We start from the raw sequence: 15,578 nt of genomic DNA on the forward strand, positions 1-15,578 counted from the left end.
CCTCTGAAGGATTTCTTCCTGATGTCCAACCTAAACCTCCCCTGGTGCAGCTTAGGACTGTGTCCTCCTCCTGTCCCTGTCCCTGTCCCCAGAGCCCCCCCGCTGTCCCCTCCTGTCAGGAGCTGTGCAGAGCCACAAGGTCCCCCCTGAGCCTCCTTTTCTCCAGGCTGAGCCCCTTCCCAGCTCCCTCTTCACAGGACTTGTGTTCCACACCCCTCCCCAGCCTTGTTGCCCTTCTCTGGACATGCTCCAGCACCTCCATGTCCTTCCTAAATTAGAGGGCTCAGAACTGGACACAGCACTCGAGGTGCAGCTCAAGTGCTCAAGTGCTGAGCACAGGGGCAGAATGACCTCCCTGCTCCTGCTGCCCACACCATTCTTGATCCAGGCCAGGAGCCCTTGGCCTTCTTGGCCACCTGGGCACTGCAGGCTCATGTTCAGTCACTGTCACAGCCCCCAGGTCCCCTTCTGCCTGGGCACTGTTCAGCCACTCCGTCCCCAGCTGGAGCTCTGCAGGGGATGCTGTGGCCAAAGTGCAGGACCTGGCACTTGTTGAACCTCACACCACTGGCCTCAGACCCTGGATCCAGCTTGTCCAAGGCCCTGTGCAGAGCCCTACTACCCTCAGCAGATCCACACTGACTCCCAGCTTGGTGTCACCTGCAAATTTGCTGATACTGGACTCAGTCCTCTTACCAGATCATCAGTGGAGACGTTAAACAGGACTGGGCCCAACACACATCCCTGGGGGCACCACCAGTGACTGGACACCAGCTGGATGCAGCAGCATCCCCATCCCTCTCTGGGCCCAGCCTCCAGCCAGTTCTTCATTCTCCCAGCAAAGAGGGAACCTGCCCAAGCCGTGGGCTGAAGCTTTTCCAGGGAATGCTGTGGCTCATGGTGTCAGAGGCTTTGCTGAAGTCCAGTTAGACACATCCACAGCCTTTCCCTCATCCACCAGGTGGGTCAGCTGGGTATAAAAGGAGATCAGGTGGGTCAGGCAGGACCTGCCCCTCCTGAACCCACGCTGGCTGGCTCTGATCCCTGGGCCATCCTGGGGGTGCCCTGGGATGGCTCTCAAGGGGATCTGTTCCATCACCTTGCTGGGCACCCAGGGCAGGCTGACAGGCCTGCAGTTCCCCACATCCTCCTTGCAGCCCTTCTTGGGGATGGGCTCCCATTGGCACCTCCAGTCCTCTGGGACCTCCCTGCAGAGCCAGGACTGATGATAAGGGATGGGGAATAGCTGGATAACTCCTTGCTCAGTTCCCTCATCCCGCTAGGATGAATCCCATACACCTGTGAGCATCAGGATGACTCAGCAGGTCACCAGCTGCTTCCTCCTGGGTTACAGGGGGCTGTTCTGCTCCCTGCGCCCATCCACCAGCTCAGGAGGACATCTGTCCTGAGAACAATGTCTTCTTGTTGGAAGCTGAGGCAAAGAAGTGTTAAATACCTCAGTCTTTTCCTTATCTTTAGTTACTGTGCTTCCTCCCCATCCAATAAAGAATGGAGGTTTTCCTTGCCCCTCTTTTTGCCATTAATGTATTTATAAAAACATTTTCACTGTCTCTCACAGAAGTGGCCAGAGTAAGTTCTAATTGGGCTTTCACCTCTCCATTTTTCTTTCTGCATGACCCAGCAACATCCTTGAACAGTTCCTGAGTTGCCTGTCCCTCTTTCCAAGTGTGGTACACCCTCTTTTTCCCTAAGTTCCTTGCCTCCTACAAGAAACTGTACCTAGACCTACAAATTCCAGGTAAGATTTCCAGTGCCCACCACTTAGATTTAAAAGAGATACAGAAAATCCCTGCTAACATTGGAATCAGAGACTCTCAGAATTATTTACATTGAAAAAGATCTCCAAGTCAAAGATCATCAAGTCCAGCCTGTGACCAATCTCCACCTTGTCGCCAGCCCAGAGTACTGAAGTGACACATTCGGTCACTCCTTGGACACATCCAGGGACAGGGACTCTACCACCTCCCTGGGCAGCCCTTTCCAGTGTCCAACAGCCTTTCTGTGAAGAATTTCTCTGTAATTTCCAGTCTAAACTTCCTCTGGCACAAGCTGAGGCCATTTGCTCTTGTGTAGTTAGAATTTTAGGAATAGTATTCACTAATCACTCTCTTCCTCCCACACCATCCCCACCACTGTGGTGGCTGGAGAGAAGAATTGGAGGCACAAAAGGTAAAGATCAGGGCTTGACAATATGAACAATTTACTGGAAAGAGCAACGAGATAAGAAAATAAACAGTGAAAGCAACAGTGCTGATAAAAGTGTATAAAAGAGAGGGATTCGTATGCAAAGTGGTCACCATGGAGCACAACCAACTGCAAACCCTCCACTCCATTGAGAGGTTCCCTTCCTCCCCTGACTGGCAATGGGAGGTGGTACAGAACAACCCCCAGGTCCTGGCCATGCCCTTCCCAGCTATTGTGGAAAGGAACCCTGTCCTGCCTGGAACCAGGACATCCTGTCCCTGTCCCCAGAGCCCCCCGGCTGTCCCCTCCTGTCAGGAGCTGTGCAGAGCCACAAGGTCCCCCCTGAGCCTCCTTTTCTCCAGGCTGAGCCCTTTCCCAGCTCCCTCAGCCTCTCCTGGGGCTCCAGCCCCTTCCCAGCTCCGTTCCTGCCCTGGACACGCTCCAGCCCCTCAGGGTCTCTCTTGTCCCCAGCACTGGAGGTGCCCCAGCAGTGCCAGCCCAGGGGACAGGCCCTGCCCTGGGGCTGTGGTCACACTATTTTCTGGTTCAGGAAATGCCTGTTCCTGCTGCTGGACAGGTGCACAGTCTCCTGGAGCAGGTGTGGTGGTGTTGGGCAGGAAAGTCCTGTTTCCATGGCTCTCCAATCTGATGGAGAGTATGAAAATCAGAAGCCAGCTCAGGCTCAGAACCTTGAAGAAGGCAGAGTCTTTCTGTCACTAGGATTTTAGCAGCTAGCTCACTTCTAGAAACAGCAGAAAAAATCATAACAAATGAATGGGTGAGGAGGGAAAGGGCAGTTTGTGCAGCAAGGCTTTCATAGGATGTGTTATCTGTGCAGTGGGAGGAACTTTGTGTGTTAACCTCATCAGCTTTACTGCCCTTCTGCAGCTGGCTCAAAGATGTACTTGATAACAGTCCACTCAAAGCAGCAGCCATGAACTCCCACAGTGGAAAGAAAGAGGCAAGAAGTTATCTAGCCTTTTCTCTTGTCAGAAGTTCTTGGATAGACTGATGTGTTTTAGGATTTGCTGAAATGAAAACGAACCAAAGCCACACCTGGCTACACCGGGGGCGGTGCAGTCCCCACCTCAGCTGCAGCCCCTGTCCCCCTCCCCATCCATCCCAACACATTCCTTGTTCTCTTGTGGAAGCAGGAAGGGGGCATTGCTCTGCTCTGAGCCCGTGGCACACCCTCATCCTCAGGGGTTACACACCCCTTGTGTTCACTGGCACTGCAGGAAAAGCACTCACACCACAACCTGTGACAATCCAGGCCCAAATATCTTCAGCTTGCACTGCTGCTCTCATGGCTCTGGCAGGTCTGAAGCTAAATGCACCACGCCTACCTCAGACTCAAAGAACACAACAATCCCACCTCAGCCCCAGTTACTGCCTTCTACACGGGGTACAGTAATTTACAAAACTGCAGCTGTATTTTATTACACCCTGAGTGGTTTATACCACATCCTAAGGACACCTGTCCTTCCTTCACTTTCCTGATGTGCATGTGAGATGTTCCCATCCCCTCAGCCAGTTCAGCCACCCTCGAGTTTGACATTAAGAGCACAAACAGCATCCTCAACAGAGACCAGTTTTAAATCTTTTATTCAGAATTACTCTTGGAACCTCTTTCCACACTCTACTTATAGGTCAAGTCGACGTGCAATGGTGATGCAGAAAGCACTGATCTGCTGCAGGCCATCAGGAAAAACTTCATGAAAAGCATGGTTTTATTGGAAATAAATCATGCTAACAACTGATCCTTAACAGGTACAAAATATTAAACAGATAAGAAAAAAGAAAAGGAAAATTGGGTGCACTATTAAGACCAACATGTGAACTCAGGACTGCTGTTAAAAATCATAATACAAAAAAGGCAATAAGGAACAGTAATGCAGCATTAAAGGTACGGGTACAGGGTAGACAAAAGTTACAAAACATCCTGTTTCAATATTTCTCATCCATGTACTTGGTTCAAATACTGTAACAGTACTGGAAGGCAAAAAGCACCAGACATCCAACTAAAGAGGTAAGAAAAAAGGAACATAAAATTAGCAAAAAACCTAATATCTGGTCATTAGGGAAGGAATAATCTCAAATACAGTTACTTAACAGAAACGCAACACTCAGAAAAGCTGTTATTTCAGCATACATAGACAATACCATTATTCCAGCTCCATGGAAATGACTTGGTTCTCCTAGTCTGTAACCTCTTCCACATACAGTACTGCTGAGGTTATCCCCAGGTGTGTGTGGGCAGACACCGCGTACACACGAACAAAGCAGCACAGTCATCATAAAATAGGAATAAAACAGGGGAAAGTTGTTCCCTTTGAAGTAGAAAAGCAACAATCAAGAGGCTAGGAAACGCGGGGCAAAGCATCATTAAGCCCTAAACACACAATTCAAAACTAGGTAGGGATACTGTGCAGCTATGGCTTCTATCTCCTAAAAAGCCAAGCCTTCCTCACAGTCCACGTGGAATACAGCAGCTGCTGAAGAGACAGAAACCATAATCAGGAAATCCTAGAAAATACTCCTGCGCTGGAGAAAGTTGTTCCTATTTCATCTTCTTACAGCTGCCACAGAAAGCAGCTGTGCACTCAGCTGTATACTGGGAGTTTTCGGTGGTGGCAAGGTGTCCCAATTTTAACATGGCAGCACAGAGACTGTGTGATGCAGGGTTTGCATAGATAGTCTGTCCCCTTCCTAGCTCAAAAAACATAAAGAGGAAGAGGTCACAGCTTAGGCTCTTGTTGCATTTGCAAAGAACATGAGACTAGGAAAAAAACCCCCAACAACTCCATTTACAGAGGCTTCCTGTACATCCCCAGGTAAGGGGGAGGTGGGGAACAAGACAAAACACATGTCATGGCTATTTCAAAGCTTCATTCTCTTAATGAAGTTTATTACAGGCCCCAGTGAAAACATTAAAAATTCACTAATTCTTACACTTCAGGTTTGTCCTAATTGTTGTCCTAGAGTAAGTGCTTTTCTTTATTAAAGAAAAAAAATCATTTGTTTTTACATTATTGCTGTGTTTTACAACAAAATTAGAAACCACTTATGGAATCCACACAACAGAAAGTCTATATCCCCAGAACAAACCAAAAGCTTGAACATGTGTTCTCAAAAGGGCCTTTTCTATACCAGCTATTCAACAAGCAGGGGGAAAAGAGGGAAAAAAAAAAGAAACGACCAAACACCCAACCCAAAATCATTCTACCGCTTCTCTTCCTAGCATCAACGAATTCACCCCACTCTCCCAGGAGGCAAATCCTCTCAAATAAATATCAGCGTGAGGTGCTGGAATTCCGGGGGTGGGAAGGAGCAGCAGCAGCAGCAGCAGCAGCTGTGTGCAATGCCTGCGGGGTCCCGTGCTGCCCCCAGGGTCAGTCCAGGGAGATGATGTCGGGCGCGCCGCCGCCGCTGCTGGTGATGACGCCGGCCTCGGCCCGGCCCGAGGAGCTAACGTGCGTGCTGCTCTCGTGGTGGCTGGTGGAGGTGATGATGCTGCCAGGCGTGCTGCTTGTTAAGGTTGAGGTGAGACTATCCAAAAACATAGGAGGACAGTACTGCTTGAAACAAACAATGGAGAGTGAAGAGACTAACTGCACGAGGGAAATGTATGCTCTGAAGATACATCTTCCCCACACAACAAGCACCGGGCGCGTTCCTAGCGGGGCCTCGTGGAGGCAGAGGTCTGAAAATCAGTGACCAAGCAGGGATGGCAGCTACCAGCCTGCTCCCTCACCCTCCCCTTTTTGTTATCCACAATGGTTTGGGTTTTAAAGAGCCCTTAAGCTCAGTTCATCTCATCCTATCCCCTGCCATGGGCAGGGATGACTCCTACTATCCCACATTGCTCCATGCTGCATCCAGCCTGGACAATTCCGCAGCAGCTCTGTGCAGCCTATGCCAGGGCCTCAAATACACTCTGGGTATATTCAAGTTACTGCTGAGCATGTATTTACTTTAAAAACTATCAGTAAAAAGTGAGTTTCAAATCCAGGATTCATCACAGAAAGGCTAAACTGAATCCTCTTTAATGCATCCTCATTACCAGCTCTTGCTACGTTTTCCTAGTTAGGTCTAAGCAAGTGAACTGCAAACGCAGTTTGGATGATGGCACCCTGATAATTATCAGAGCACAACATCACAAAAATCAGACTTGAAAATTAACCCCACAACGGATCAGAAACATACCTGTGAGTCAACTGGGATTAGCGAAAGAAAATCCAGACCTAGGAAGAAGAGAAGGATGATAAACAGACAAGCCTCTCTTTTATTCACACACAACAAATTTAAGGATTTTTTTTTTTGTGGTTGTAGAACAGATTTTGCAATTCATACAGAATTTCTAAATGGAATATACCACTGTGACACCACTCTCAACGACTACTTCAGGCAGCAGCAAAACGAGTTATCTAGTACAAGTGGCTCTTTTTAAGAATGAGGATGACATAATGATGTATTATTCACTGGATATTGCTGGGTGGTTCAATGCGGTTGCTTAGATGGAGGTTGCCATTTGGAGCTGTTGGTTCATTAATGCAAGTTTCACTGCATATTGTACCTGACTTGGCCAAACTGGGACATGAAGAGTGTCATCACATTAAAGATGCTGGAATGAAGTAAAGTCACAACATGCACAAGTCCAAAAACAAGCAGCAGGTCTCTTCCTCCACCCACGGGCAGCCAATAAGGAAACATTTCTAATATCATCCCCGTTTTGTGTCTAGACAAATAAAAGGAATGAAGAAGAGGAAACTACAAGTAGTTCAATGTATATCCTCCAAGAGCAGTGACAACTAGTGTCCATCTTAAACACCATTAGAGTGTAAGCATTTAGGGCAAGATGTTTAGAATTATGAAACCAATGAGAAATTAATTACCACATTTTTGGTTTGTTTTTTTTTTCTAAATATTGGCCTTGTGTTTGCTATGTCAACAGAAAGAAATGATATACTCCCTCCCTCTCCCCTCACCTCCAAATCTCTTCTGGCCCATGACATCTCTCCTTCTCTTCTCCATTAGGGAAAAATTTAGAAGGAGATTTTAATGGTCAGCTGCATTCACTGACAGCTTCTTTTGTCTGTACAAGTTCTACAACTTCAGCTGGTAAGAGCTGGACAACAGTTCTAGACATCTGTTCTCTCAGCTTATTCTCCTGTCCAATTTGGGAAGACAACTGATTTCTTAACAAGGGAGAAGTGGAGGGAGGGAGCAGTAAGGGAGCCAAAATGGACAGAGAAACAAGGGGAATGATATCCATCTCATTGCCAAACTGGTGCTGAAAGAAGAGGAAAAAACCCAGAGATGTTGCAGGGGAGGAATGGAGACAGGCAATGGAGCAGGGAAAGGGGAAGTACAAGAGGCCAAAGTGACACCTGTCACCACAAGTCACCACTTCCTGGGCTCTGGGTTTGTTACAGCCGGCCAAGAGAACCCCCAGAGTCCCTATACACAGTGTTCTTTTCAAGGAGCCAGGATAGAAAACAATCAGTATCCCCACCTTTTGTCTGATATTTAGCAGCAGTGTTGAAGAATACATCATAGGCATTTAGGGTATGTCTAGGTAAAGAAAGTCAATAGAGGTCAGCTCACAGATTGTAGCTCACCTTAACCTTTTTTCATACAGTCTAGACAGAGCACCACTACAATCAGCTAGCAGAGTAACTACACTGAGGGCTGGGATGAGTCAGCACCCTCACACCTCTAGTAACTAAAACAAGCAACTACTCTTCCTTGCATCTACAACACATAACTACCAGATGTTTACACAAAGTCTGGCGGAGCATGGCAAGAGCATTTTCTGGCTGCCGTGCTCAAGTGCCAGTTTGTACCCCAAAAGCAGTGTTTGTCATATCACTGTTGTGAAATGCAATCTGAACATGGGCAGACAGCCTGTACTAGGCTTGTCTAGACATCACATCAGTGCCATACTGCATATAGACTTGTTCCATTAAAAAAAAACAAAAACAAAAACAAAGAGTTAATCAATTCTTCCAATTCTACCCACCCCATAAATTAATACTGCTGTCAGAACACACACAAAAACCACCCAGGACCTACCTGGCAAGTCTGATGAAATACTGGATATTGGTGGGTGATGGAATGGTACTGGGTAGTCTGTTAATGAAGGAGGAATAGCAGCAGCATCGACCGTCGTCACGCTGGGCACTCTGGCAGTGGATGGCTGATACATGAGAACCCTGTTTCAAACAGCATGGGAAATTACAAACAACCTGGCTGTTAGTTGCACATGGGAAACCACACACTGCTGTGTACTCTCATTCACAAGTCACCGTGCAACAACACAACTGCAGCGTGGCTACTCACTACACAGTACTCCACTCTAATTTCCTTTTTCATTACAGTCTTCATAATAACATGACCGTATCTTGGCTCTCAACAGTAGCTGTGACATAAGAGCAAGTTGGCATTAAAACAAAGCACGGTGCTGGAGTCATTGGCAACAGTCAGAGACAGCAACTGGTGTCTGTGAGCACCCACAGAGGGATGTGCAGGTGACCAGAGCCAGGAGGAGAGCGCTCCGTTTGATTTCTCCACACAACTGCTGCTCAGCGCCCACCCGTTACACCAAGGGCACAACTGACCATTACCCTGCCCCACAGGATGACACAGATTACACAGGTGGGAATTAAATACAAGCCTGTCTTTACTCACAGCCTCCAGTTCAGCTCTCAAGGAGCATGCTACAACCCTTCTGCCTCCCCTCATGCTGCCTGCCCTCTTGGCAGCATTGTTACAAACACCGCCACAGGTGCCCAGGCACTATTCACGTGCATGAAACAGTTTAAGAACTGCAAGCCAGGTGGAAACACACAGAACTCTGCTCCCAGATGCTCCAGATCGCTCCCTCCAGCCATCAGTGCTATCCACTCATCTTCCTTCCCACACTCCTACCTGTTAACCTACTTCTGACGTCAGAAGCTTGGATTTCAGACCCTCCCTTCTCAGGCACCTCTCATACTTCAGCCTACATTGTTGCTGCCTCTCAGAAGACACTCCAGTTTCCCAAAACTAGCATTCAGACAACACTGTTTAAAGGAGATAAGCTATACCCCAGAAGCCTGGCTTTCATCTGGATTTGAAGATGAAAATATGCCATATCCATACCCAAAACCAAGGAAAATACATGGGTCATAGAGAGAAAAGAAGTCAGTCCTCCTACAATTAGTTGCAGGTAGCCATCGCAAACATAGGAGCATGGAAGGAAGTCTTGGTGCCTTCTGAAACTTCATTAAGAGATGTATTTGTAGCTACACTTCCTTGTAAAAGTGAGGAAGAGTCTCTTGCAGAAGGACTCCTCCACAATCCTCACAAAAAAGCAACAGCATTGCAGTATCACTGCTGAAAGTGGTTGAAGGTGACCAACTACTTGCTGACCAAGGAGCACACAGACAGTCCTGTGGGCTAGAGACTCAGCACACCTGCTCATTACCTCTGAAACAGAAGGGGAACCTTCAAAACAGAAGGGGATTGGGTTTATTATTATTATTTTTAGTACAAGTCATAAGCCGCTACACAGAGAGACACAGACACAAACCTCATGCAGGCAGCAACACTAACTGATGAAAGCTAAAAGCTTTACTAAAAGCTAAGCCTGGAGCAGTGAGTGCTGCTGAGCCTGGCCCTCACTCCGTGTAGGTCTGGGGTGCCCCACAGGCCAAGAGCAGGAACATTATGGGAGCCACAAGCAGCACCTGAGCCGAGGTGCACAGAGCAGGACAGACAGAAGGTGGCACAGCAGTGGAGAAGCTGCTCAAGCCTGGTGCTGAAGTCAGACTGACTACAAAGATACAGGAGTTGCCAGAGGACTTGGGAAGTATTGGTTGTGCTAATCAAGGTGCAGGACTGACTGATGACCACAGGCAACAACAGCATCCAAGGCATTCCAGAGTTTAACAGAGAGATGGAAGAAAAGCTCATCTTGATTCAAAACAGTAAAGTGGCTCCCTTCCAACACTGACAGGATGAATGAAACACACAACACAGGCTCGTTTCCTGGGCACCAGAGCAGATTAGGTAGAGGATATAGCAGACAGCAAGAGAAAAGCCTTTAAGATGACACTAACTCAGCAACAACGCATAAAGTTCCTCCACCTGGTATAATCTACTTTCTCAGGAGAACACTGCCCACTAGCTTAGTCAGCTTCCTTTTCTACGGAGAAATGTCCCTGCAAACACAGCAACAGTCAGCACAAGTCTTTTGTGAGGTGTAGATCTATTTAATAGTGTTTTGCCTATATGAAGTTACTGTACCAATACAACCTTCTACAGGAGAGGCCTAGATGTTCTCCTCTGCAAGTGTAGAGCTGGATTCCAAGTCCATTTCTCTACAGATCAGTTCAGCTGAGACATTACAGAATAACAACTGACTTTAAAATTGACAAACCCTTTGGTTGGGCTTCCGTGTATTTCAGACATAAATATGCACTTCCTTTTGGCTGGAGGATCTTCTTCCTCATCAGAAGAGCTTTCTACTGTCAAGTCGATCACATCAACCTTCTTCTTGTTTACCTCACTGGCCACTGTCACGGAACATGGTTTGCTAACAACACTGGAACCTGAAGAAGAAAATGAAACATTATTGTTCTACAAAAACTGGTGACGTCAGCAGTTTCTATTTGCAGGAGAACCAGGAACTCAGATCCTGTATAATAGATCACCTTCCCTGGCCATAACAAAGAATGTTACGCCCCAGTACCTGCTTTATGACTCTTCTCTGTCACATTGAGACTATTGAAGAACAAACTTTTGTTTTCACTTACTGTAAGGATGTAAAACAAAAGCAACCTTTCATTTTCTTAACTGCTATTATAAAGAGCAGAGACCAAGACCAAAAATGCACTCTTAGAGACACAAGCCTTTCTTTTGTAGTTTAAATTACAAGAAGGTTTAGAAATAGTAAGCCCTCCACAAAACAAACACCAACATCCACACACATTGGCCAAGCTACAGCTAAGTCTCCAGGACTTTGTGCTGGTTTGCAGCCAGTACCCAGATGTACATACTTTCTATTTTGGTGCACTGTGGACTTGACACTTTCACAGCTTCCTTCTTTGGCCTCATGGGGCACCAGGAGCCATCTTCCTGGAATTTGATCTCATCCACATCAGAACATTCATTAAGGATTTCCATAAAGAGGCTGAAAAAATAAAATTTCACTTCTGAGTCTAAGTGCCATTTTTACTCTAAGTGAAAACGAGACACAGAGGAAAAGATAATTATGATCACCTTCTACCCACTGTGTCTCCTGTCTCCCTAGTTCCTCTTCACCTGAAAGCCTGTAATTACAGTCTTAGCAGGTATCAGAAAATAAGGTTATCCCAACCCAGCCATAGGTCAACTGTACTGCAAGGCACAGATTTCCATACTGAAGCAGAAACCATCAACCCTTGAACCAAGTTAGACTGTTAGGAGTTAGAAGTTACATTTTGAAGTTAACACCTTTCAGGGATAGAGACGTCTGAAAAGAAGACCTGTGCTTAGGTTGCATTTGTATTTGTGCAGAGGAATTACACTGAGAGTGAAGAGTTTGATGGTACAGTTAGGAGATAAACTTACACAGTTCATTGTGGGAAGAGAAACTAAGAGTCCAATGGTTCCTCCAGTCTGAAGTATTTTGACAAAAAACAGTATGAAATGGCTAAACCTCAAGTCACAAGAGTAGCTACTGAATACATAATGAAAAATTTTAAGTAATTGTGTAATCTGCAAAGCCAGTCTCTTACCCATCAAGTATTAGGCTCTCATAAGCTGCCTTTTTGTCACACACTGGGCAGATCCAGGTAGGCTTCTTTTCATTCATTTGAAGATAAAGAGCAGCATCAAAACATTGCAGGTGTGTGCAAGTCACAGCTCGGCATGGGATTGTCAGTCTCATCTTTCCCAGCTGTAGGAGATGCATTTAAAGGGTGTCAGAACAGAAGAAAGTGAAGCAGGCCTGCGTGGTTAACAGTGAATCCAGAGGCATTTGGTGAAACAACAATTCCTGCTCACTGCAGAAGTGCCTGGGGCTGAGGGTGCTACAAGTAAATCCACCCCATCACAGCACCCACACAGTGCTCCTAAAGGAAAATTTAAGCCCTGCTCTAAGGCTTCACCACACTGAGAACAGTCAGAAACACTTCTAATGGACCTGCAAAAACATTATTTAAAGGATTTCACTTTTATTAAACAATCTACTGAAGTACCCAATTCTGTAATTCTCTTTTAACCCAATATTTCCTCAGCTTCAGGTACTTGTTACACTCAGAATGACCAATTTCTACCTGGGAAGAGAACCCTCAAGGCAGCATTACCTTGTTATAAAGTGATCACCATTTTGTTGTTGTTGTTTGCTACTGTATCTGCAGTATAGGCAAAGCCACCAAGATGAGGAGATAAGAGATTTTAATTATCACTCTAGCCTTTAATTATTCTGTCAGCCTGCCTGATTAGCCTCACACCTCAATACAGCAGATTAATCCCTCTACAGGCTTCACTGTACACAAGCAGCAGCTTGACTCTGTGCATCACAGCTGAGGCATTCACAGTCCTCAACCACAGCTGGATTACTGCTGCTACGACCAGGTGCTTGTAGATGCACCCTCTTCCCCACTATTTTATCTCAGCTTGTTAATAAAATACAAAACCAGTGAGGTTTCTAAAGCAAGGCCTTTGAGAAGCAGCCCAATTCTGCACTTCTGATGAAAATATGAATTTGTTATCTGGAAATTCCAGCCGTACTTACAGGACACATCAGAGAGACCCGAAGACTGGTTGTGGCAATCTCACTATCAGGATCTGCAGTTAGTTTTTCCTTAACTATTAAAATAAATAAAGAAGTTATACATAGAGGTCATTATTTCAAATGCTAACCTCAATTCAGCACTACATGCACTTTTCTTTCAGCCATCTAAAAAAATTAACCTAGGAAACTAGTTCACAAACAACAACAGTTTCACTACTTATAAGCAACTGGCAAACTTCATCACATTATCTGATGTTGTTTGAGTGGAGATGTAGTAACAGCCTCACAGAGCAAACTCAACCCAACACTGTCCAGAGATAAATAAACCATTATGAGTGAGTGAAGTACAAGTGAAGAGAACTCAGGACATCTAGCTGCACCTCATAGCCTAGCACAGTAAGGGGTGCTTGTGGCATTCCCATAAGCACATTTCAGATGGAGCTCTGGTTATGCTCCCTAAAAATTCTTACTGAAAAAGAGATACCTCACCAACAGCCAAGGGAACCTGTGGAACCCTGGGTATGGACTTTATTCTTAAAATACAGCAAATCTCTTCTGTATTACCAATTCTAAAGAGCCACTAACCACCCCCCAAAAGTACAGACAGGCAAGTAAATTACTTACTTAGTGCTCTGGAATGATCAGGGTTTCTGATACCTTTCATTTTTAACCTCTGCAAAAGCATAGCCGAGGTGAGCTGGCGAACCAGATACACAGACATGGAGTAATTCTACAAAAAGAAGGATTAAAGATTAAATGTTGATTTCATACAGTACTCCCACTATGACAATAGATGATTATTTACACTAGTTGTCGCATACAGTAAAAAAAAAAAGTGACCTTTTGCTTTATCATTTTAAAGAGCAATGAAGACAACTTCAATTTTATGGAAATCCTCCAATTCTGCTGGAATTCTCTGGCCAATCAGGTGTGATTTTCCTACTCCAGTTATGACTGAACTAAAAGGTAATTCCATAACCAAGAGACACTCTGAGCTCTTCTTCTGGAAAGATCATATGTGACACACTTCATACATGTAATCTTTTAAGAATTTCTCACATTTTGTCTCCTTAACCTTCCCCTTTTTTTCCAGTGTCAGTGGGGAGCTCAAAGAATCACCTGACAAAAGATAAATGGTTTTTATTGTACAAACAACAGCTTCAGATACAGGTACAGAGCTGACCCAGTTTCTTTGTACCTTTTCTTTTGCTTGTTCTGTACTTCTAAGCCCAGCCTTGTTACACCATGTCCGTTCCACTGAGCCTGGCCCTGTTCCCCAGCATTTTCTACTCCTCCCTAACTCACACCACTTGTCAGCTTCTTTTGTTCAGTGTTCACTCCCTCTTCTAGGTCACTAATGAAAAGTCTGCAAGTCCCAGTGCTGCAGGATAATAATGGTTTCATCCATGTAACAAGAACAACCTGCAACTTCTTATTTCCTACCAGCCACCTTCCTATGGCTCCTGCACTGCCTGGGTAATGCACAGAAACTTCAAACAACTCCTACAGCCCTGCTCCTCCTTTACTACCTATAGGAAAACCAGATTTCACCTAGAGCAGCAGATAAAGCTTTCTAATTGTGCATGAAACCACTAAGAAACCCAGATTATTTTTTTTTTCCTTAAAGAATGGCCACCTGTTGCCTTACAGTGAGGATTCTACAGGCTCAAGTCTGCCCAGCACTGAGGGGTCTGTGGCCCTTGGCTCAGCAGCCCCCCAGTATCAGCCCAGTCCATGCCAACAAGCCCTCATGTGACACCCCGTGCTGTTCCCCAGGTCTCACTCTGAGGATGAAAAGCAGCAAATTCTGGCACCAGCACTAAACCACAGAACTTGCTTCACCTCTCAGGGAAGGGGAGGATGTCCAAGCATTCCAAGTCATCTGCTTCCATCAGAGTGTATTTTGGCAATACAGGGAGGAAAGCTAGCAGGCATCAGCATGAGAGGCCAAGACCACACACAGCACTGGAGCCATTATAAGATTTTGTGCTTTGACTGAGAAGCAATGGCTCAGATCTTTGTCTCCATCCCTGTTCTTGGAAATCATCCTTTAATGTCAGCACTGCCCTTCATTTATTTTTTGAACATTAGCTTTCAATCCAATTCCTTTTTAAAATTTTCATATAAAAGCTTATAGTGGAGTCTCTTTGAAATATGTTGTGTTTTCAGTCCAGAGAATTTGATTTTGAATAAAACCTTGTAGAGAAAACTACTTTGGTAACTGCATCCAGAATTTATACAACCAGTCACAGACAAGAAATAAATAGTTCTTGACTTACAACAGCAGAAAGGTGCTGCAACAGTTATTTAGACCTAAGATGAAGTCAAAAATTCCTTGCACTCTCCTTTTCTTTCCTTAATAAATCTACAGGGTGATTTACTATTCATACCACAAAAAGAGTTTGTTATTTTTGACATGTATTTCAGGCAAACCCTAAAAGCAGACTTTCTAATGTGAATCTTGTGAGAAAATCTTTCCATCTATACGTGAATCCCACATGTGTAACTGAAAACTACCAACTCTAGAGCAAACTTTGTTTCCTGGCACTGATAATAGGTTCAGACATCTAACACAAAACACTTGCCAGCCACATCAGGCAGCAGGGGAGCA

The 15,578-nt window shown here is 45.4% G+C and overlaps 1 protein-coding gene across 8 annotated transcripts in view; it reads right to left on the bottom strand.

Moving 5' to 3' along the window:
- Nucleotides 1-3,793: 3,793 nt before the first annotated feature.
- Nucleotides 3,794-15,578, bottom strand: part of PIAS2 (protein inhibitor of activated STAT 2) — a 31,087-nt gene continuing 19,302 nt past the window's right edge. For 2 of the 8 annotated variants that reach the window (XM_063423805.1, XM_063423809.1), the window contains exons 7-14: nucleotides 13,592-13,697; nucleotides 12,968-13,041; nucleotides 11,967-12,127; nucleotides 11,247-11,380; nucleotides 10,628-10,799; nucleotides 8,281-8,420; nucleotides 6,412-6,449; nucleotides 3,794-5,783 (exon numbers count right to left, since the gene is read on the bottom strand). In XM_063423805.1, the coding sequence (XP_063279875.1) occupies nucleotides 5,598-5,783; nucleotides 6,412-6,449; nucleotides 8,281-8,420; nucleotides 10,628-10,799; nucleotides 11,247-11,380; nucleotides 11,967-12,127; nucleotides 12,968-13,041; nucleotides 13,592-13,697 (1,011 nt within the window). In that variant the 3' untranslated portion in view covers nucleotides 3,794-5,597. Of the gene's footprint in view, nucleotides 5,784-6,411; nucleotides 6,450-7,720; nucleotides 7,780-8,280; nucleotides 8,421-10,627; nucleotides 10,800-11,246; nucleotides 11,381-11,966; nucleotides 12,128-12,967; nucleotides 13,042-13,591; nucleotides 13,698-15,578 lie in introns of those variants that run through there. The other 6 variants (XM_063423806.1, XM_063423810.1, XR_010083620.1 and 3 more) reach the window with 5 other exon arrangements.

The sequence above is a fragment of the Prinia subflava genome, chromosome Z (genome assembly GCF_021018805.1).
Source record: "Prinia subflava isolate CZ2003 ecotype Zambia chromosome Z, Cam_Psub_1.2, whole genome shotgun sequence".
Classification (NCBI taxonomy): Eukaryota; Metazoa; Chordata; class Aves; order Passeriformes; family Cisticolidae; genus Prinia; species Prinia subflava.